Source organism: Coptis chinensis, chromosome 3 (genome assembly GCF_015680905.1).
Source record: "Coptis chinensis isolate HL-2020 chromosome 3, ASM1568090v1, whole genome shotgun sequence".
Lineage (NCBI taxonomy): Eukaryota > Viridiplantae > Streptophyta > Magnoliopsida > Ranunculales > Ranunculaceae > Coptis > Coptis chinensis.
Genome location: NC_141458.1, coordinates 100,495,721 through 100,502,253, shown reverse-complemented (window position 1 = coordinate 100,502,253; position 6,533 = coordinate 100,495,721). Strand labels below are relative to the sequence as shown.

Sequence of the window (6,533 nt, the reverse complement as noted above, 5' to 3'; positions counted from 1 at the left end):
CGTCTACTTACTTGATCACCATCCGAACCCTAGGCGAGAATTTAGGCCGTCTTTGGATCGACATAGCCAAAAATTCATACCTGTCACTAATTCTACCGCTAGTCACTCCATTGGACATTTTATCAAACCTTTCATTTTCACCAAAAATCCCTTACCCATCTAGTAACCCTAAATGAATTAAACCTACCCAAATGAGGAGTATGAGAAATAGGATGAAATGTAGAAAAATAAAGAGAAAGACTTGTCCCAAATAAAAGTCAGTTACTTGTTTCAGGAAAGAAAAATATAATCATGTTCTTAAGCCTTGAAAAAAAAAATAATAAATAAAATAAAAATAAAAAATAAAAAATAAAAAAATGTATTTAAGTACAAAGGCTTAAGAGCAAAGTAGGAAACTCAGGTAGAAGCAGGAAAAGAAGACAAGGATTTCTATAGTGTAATTATCTTGAAGACCCTATTCTCTCATACTTGTCATTTTTTATTTTCCATTTTCATTTTCTTCTACACCATCACGTAAGCCCCACAATACCTAATAAAGACATCTTGCTCAATTAGGAGTAGGATGATGTGATATTAAGTAGTAGATGTGATCGATCGACCTCGGCTCCTCTGTTGTCATTGAGGTATGAGGAAACTTGTGCCACTGCACACTGGAATTAGCAAAACCTGAGTGGAAAAATTATGAGCGAATTTGTGTTTCGACACATACCTGTGAGAACCCATTTATGGAAGCTCTCCAAAGGATCCAAAAACGGCCCTGCTTGTACATTTCAATGTAAGGTTCACTGTATGCATGTTCATATGTAGATGTTTTTATTATTGTATGCATATTAACTTGAGTTTCCAAGGAATTAATCCTCTTTCCCCGCTAAGGAGATGTATAGATATCTGAGATTAATTTAGGAAACAAGCTTTTGTTACTGAGTCGTTGTAGTATAAATGAAGTTTGTGAGTATCTTCTCTGGAAAACTCTCACGAGGCTATTACGCGTCCACTAGGGAAGTCCTAGTGGTTTAAGGCCTTGTTGCGTACGGTCAATGCAACCGCACTCTGCGAAACGAGAATTAGTTAGGAATACACATTTTTCGCCACTTATCTGTTTTAATGTCTCTTCTTTGCTTAAGGACAAGCAAAGTACTGCTTGGGGGTAGTGTGATAAGCACCCAAAACTGTAATATTAAACCCCCATTGAGGCATATCAATTTGGTTAATTATGTGTTTAATAATCAGGAAATAATCACATTTTCGTGCTTTTGCAGGTTGGGGCAACTAACGTAAAAATGATGATAAAGCCAGCATTTAAGCACGGAATAGGAAGTATATATAAGCTTTCCGATTGAGCCCATGTGAAGCCCAACAAATCCGGACTAAAGCCCCAAAGACTCAAACGATCTGAGAATCCAAATCGACGAAGCGAGCGTGCGTGCCTGAAGCGTTAAACTTCCGAAACTCATATCTCCTGAACCAGGACTCCAAATGCGACAAGTGAGCTACTCAGACGATCAATGCGACGAACTCTATGCATAGGCAGGAAGTTGTAAAAATGCTACTGGACCGCCACTGGACACTGCACATGGACCCATTATGCGGTCCCCGAAAGATTTGACGAGTCATCATGCAAGACAAAATAATTGGTACAAATAATTGGTGCAAATTTTACACCTTGCATGAATTTAATGAAGTGGTTGGATTTAGATAAAGATTATCTAGAAAATGAAAGGTGTCAAATGGGGGTTTAGTTTGAAAAAGAGAAAATTAAATGTGGGGGGGTGTTTCACATGGGAGAAGAGAGAAAGCTCTCTTATGTATAAAGGGGGCTGATTTTGGAGTTTTAACTTCCTTGACTTTGCTTTCTTTTACATGTCTTGTTTTACTTTTGTTTTTTTTAGTTTTAGTTTTTGTAAAAAAAGCTTGTAACATGTTAATGGAGAACACTTTCTAGTCTCAAATAAACTCTTCTTCATTTCAAAAACAGGTTGTTAGCTTCTTGTTTCCTTATCTTTTTCTCTCCTTTTACATAACTTCTTGTAGTTTAATTTAACTCTAGGATCATGAGCTAAAACCCTCCAAGGTGGAGGGTTAATGATGTTCATGTGAAGGTTCGTATAGACTTCTTAGTAGTAGGATTCACTACCTAGACTTAGGGACACATTTAACACATTATCCCCAAAATGGTAGTGTCTGGCCAAAATTGAGGCCTGGAAGTGAAGAAAGACTCGCGTGCGCCTCCCTTTCTATGCCTGGGCTAGCCGCGCGCACGGGCCTTACTGAGCTCCTTGTTTCCATATTTGACATGATCATGTTTCATGAGTCCAGGAGTTGAAATGGAGTTTCAAAGATAAAATTCCAGTTCAACTTCTTATGCTAGGGAAATGGACTTAGAGATGAGTTCACTTCGCTAGGGATCGACGCTCGAGCCGGTTCGGGTTTGGTAAGGAACCCAAATCAGCTTAGAGTTTGTAGTAATCCGATATTAAGATAGGATAATAAGACCTTTGCATGAGCAACATGATCTTCCACCCTTCTTTCTCCTTGAATATCTTAGTAAAAATCTTAGTTTTTTATCATTTTCTTATATTTCGCATGTTAAACGTCTATTAGGATTCAACAAACAATTTAGCTAGAAGACCACTCCAAATCTACTCACTAGTTTCCTAACTTAGAGTTTAAGAAGGTTGTATGCTGTCCTAGAAGTTGGATTGGTTCAAATCCCTACTCTAGCTATTCACATGAAGATACGTGAGTAGGAAATTGGATTTACACGAAACGGAGAATAGAAATTCAAATCTAAACAAAGCAAAGTGTAAAGATCAAAATACAAGGGGGAGATTCCACAGAAAAAAAATCCTTCGAGATAAAATAAGGAAGATTTCAACACTAAAAGAGGTGCTCGAGGTCAATGTCGAGCCTGTTCCAGTAAATCAGAGTCTGGTATCGGCGAGCATTCCAGGAGCAATTATGTTCATACCAGATGACCTCTCTAAGGTGATGTTACCTCATTATAATGCATTATTAATCACTTTGCATATTTCTGGATATGATGTGCAAAAGATACTTGTGGGTTGTGGTAGTTCCGTGAATATTCTATTCTGGAAAGCATTCATAGGCATGGGTCTCGATGAGTCTCATCTAAAGCCACCACAACAGCTTGTTCGGTTTTAATGGAAGCTCTACCAAGCCAGTAGGGAAGATAAAATTGCCAGTTCGAGCGGGACCCCAGACAGTCATGACGAAGTTTGTGGTTATAAAGCATCACTCTGACCATAATGTGATACTGGGCAGAAAATGGATACACGATATGCGTGCTGTTCCAAGTACATTTTATCAGGTAAACAGATTTCCCACAGTATATGACTTGCATGAAATCAGGGGGGGTCAGGCAGAGTCCGAAAAGTGTAATTTTGTCACTGTGAAGGGAATGATGAAGGGAAAAAGCCAAGACATTGGGGGTGTCTTGGACAACTCTAACTAGCAGTTACAGCAAACTTTACCTGTTGACACCGATATGCAGATACATGAGCAGGTAAAGTTCACACAAGGACTAAAGCAAAATGAAGAAACCCCTTGGGAAAGAAAAACAATAGAGGCGGTAGAGAAAGTTAATATTGGTACAGGAGAAAGTGAGCGTCATACGTTCATTGGTACAAAAATGCATGCCACAATAAGGAATGAGTTGATGGTCTTTTTGAAAGACAATCAGGATGTTTTTGCATGGTCAATGTTGGACCTAACCGGTATCGATCCAGCTATGTGTTCACACAAGCTTAATATGGAAAAAAATGTAGTTCCAGTCCATCAAAAGCATATAAAGGTTAGACCGATATATGAGGAAGCGGTGCAAGCTGAGATACAGAAGATGTTAAATAATGGCATAATCAAAGAAGTGGAGCATTCTGAATGGGTGGCAAACATAGTAGTAGTGCCCAAGAAAGATGGTAGAGTTCGGATTTGTGTTGACTTTACCAATGTGAATAAGAAGTGTCATAAAGATCATTATCCCATGCCAAGAATCGATGAGTTGGTGGATCGAACAACTGGTTTCGAGATTATCAGTTTTTGCGATGGATATTCGGGTATTTTCATATTCTAATGGCTATTATAGACCAACTAAAAACGACGTTCGTCGTTAATGGGGGTATATACTGTTTCATCAGAATGTCCTTTGGGTTGAAAAATGCTGGAGCCACTTATCAAAGGTTAGTAGAAAAGATGTTTAAAAAGCTCATCAAGCAAATTGTCGAGGTTTATATTGACGATCTGGTCATAAAGTCTATGAAAGATGAAGATCATATGAAGGACCTCGACACTGTATTCTATATATTACGAGAGTTTAATATGAAGCTTAACCCAAAAAAATGTACATTCGGGGTCAGCTCTGGCAAATTTTTGGGGTACATTGTTACAAAGCGAGGCATCGATGCTAATCCTGATCAGATATGAGCGCTTCAGCAAATGCCATCACCAACGACTAGAAAGCAGATACAAAGGCTGATGGGAAGAATAGCTGCGCTCAACAGATTCATATCCAGAACTTCAGATCGATGTAAGCCACTTTTTAAGTTGCTTAAAAAGAATACTAAATTTTGTTGGAATGAAGAATGTGAAGAAGCATTTTCTAAATTAAAGAAGTATCTACAAGAAATGCCGACGCTTACCAAACCAGATAAGGGGGAAAGTTTGCTTCTGTATTTGGCTATGTCAGAATTTGCTATAAGTTCAGTATTGGTGAAAGTAGAAAAAGGGGTTGAAATGCCAGTGAATTTTCAAAGCAAAACTATACTCGAGGCGGAAACACGGTGTTCGACACTGGAGAAATACGCTTTGGCACTTTTATTCTCATCTCAGAGGCTGAAGCCGTATTTTCAATCACATTCTGTGATTGTTATGACAAACCTCCCATTAAAGCAGACTCTGGCGAAAACAGCCAAATCAGGAAGAATGTCAAAATGGTCAGTACTAATAAATGAATACCGAAGTCGAGTATCGGAGAAAAGTCAGATACTGGCCGATTTCTTGGCAGATTTTCCATGTGAGGATGCTAGTTGGGGCATGGAAGAGGAGGAGTTCTCAACGTTGCAAAAGCCTAAGGATATTATTGATTCAAACGATTCATGGGCTGGAACGAATGGTTGGAGATTGTTCGTAGATGGATCATCTGGGAGTAAGGGATGTGGCATCGGGGTTGTATTGGTTACACCCGAAAATCAAAGGCTCGAAACAGTAGTAACATTAGGCTTCCATGCATCAAATAACGAGGCTGAGTACGAAGCTTTAATCGCCGGACTGGAGATGGCCAAATCTCTTAAGGTGAAAAAATTATCAATTTTTAGTGACTCGATGCTCGTGGTCAGTCAGATTAATGGAGGATATTCGGCAAAATGTGATAACATATTGAATTACTTAAGTTTTATAAAAACTAAGTTGAAAGACTTCGGAAAAATAAGACTTCAGCACCTCAATAGAAATGAAAACATACATGCAGACGCCCTAGCTTATGTGGCAGCAATGCTAGAAAACACCGAGGGTCGCACTTTGCACATCGGTGTCCAGGAAAGGCCAAGCATCGATGTCGACTAGGGGTGTCTCTTTTTGCCGAATTTCCGATTTTTTCGAAATCCGACCCGAAATTGGTCTGCCTCTGGGTGTAGTTTTCATGGGCCGATTTTCCGATTTCGAAAATTCCGAAAAAAAATTGGATCGGATTTGGATATAATTCTAAAATCCGATCCGATCCGAAATTTCCGATATTATTGCCAATTTCTTTCGAAAATATATACTTATCTCACTATCCACTTGATTAGATCTCGACCGTTCATTCATTTTCTAGTTTTTAACTTCCAAAAATAAAACAAAAACATAACATAGCCGCTACTTTCCCACTTGAATTGGACCACTCTACTATCATTACACCGTCTACCATAACAACAATGATATGAAAAAAAATGTCATTGAGTCATACAATGACTTCCAGACCAATCCAAAAGCCAAATTTCAATAGATATAATATTATGTAAAGCTACTTAGAGTCCAAGACCATAATCCATTATTTATGCAGACACTTCACGCTTCAATTTCCACACACGAAAAAAGATTGAAACATTACAAATACCCAGACCTCAACAGAATGCAATGCTTGCTATTGGAAGCTGCAGGTTCTTTTTCTTGGATCACTTGTTTGAATGAAAATGGGTTTTCTCAGTAAACAAGTGCGTATTGTTGTTGGTACATTGGTGTTGTGGACATGGTTTTCTCTCCCTACAATGAACATTGGCGTATGATATTCTAAAAATAATTGAAAGTAAATAGATCTTTGAAAATTTACCAAGTATTCCGAAATTTTCGAGTTATTCCGAAATTTCCGAAAGTTCCGAAATTGGAAATATATTTTGAATCCGAAAAAAAATTGGATCGGATTTGGCTAGCATATTAGGTTCCGAAAAAAATTTGGAAAAATTCCGAAGGAGGTTAATCCGATCCGATCCGATCCGAAGTCACCCCTAATGTCGACAAACCAGAGGTTATGGAGATCGATA

The 6,533-nt window shown here is 38.4% G+C and overlaps 2 protein-coding genes across 2 annotated transcripts; both read left to right on the top strand.

Moving 5' to 3' along the window:
• Window positions 1–3,226: 3,226 nt before the first annotated feature.
• Window positions 3,227–4,090, top strand: LOC147512155 (uncharacterized). The gene is made up of 2 exons (XM_086598666.1): window positions 3,227–3,328; window positions 3,512–4,090. Exons 1-2 carry the CDS (start codon window positions 3,227–3,229, stop codon window positions 4,088–4,090), a joined length of 681 nt encoding a protein of 226 aa, XP_086454792.1.
• A 551-nt stretch (window positions 4,091–4,641) lies between these two features.
• LOC147512154 (uncharacterized) lies at window positions 4,642–5,577 on the top strand. Its single transcript, XM_086598665.1, has one exon. It carries the CDS (start codon window positions 4,642–4,644, stop codon window positions 5,575–5,577), a length of 936 nt encoding a protein of 311 aa, XP_086454791.1.
• The last annotated feature ends 956 nt before the right edge of the window (window positions 5,578–6,533 follow it).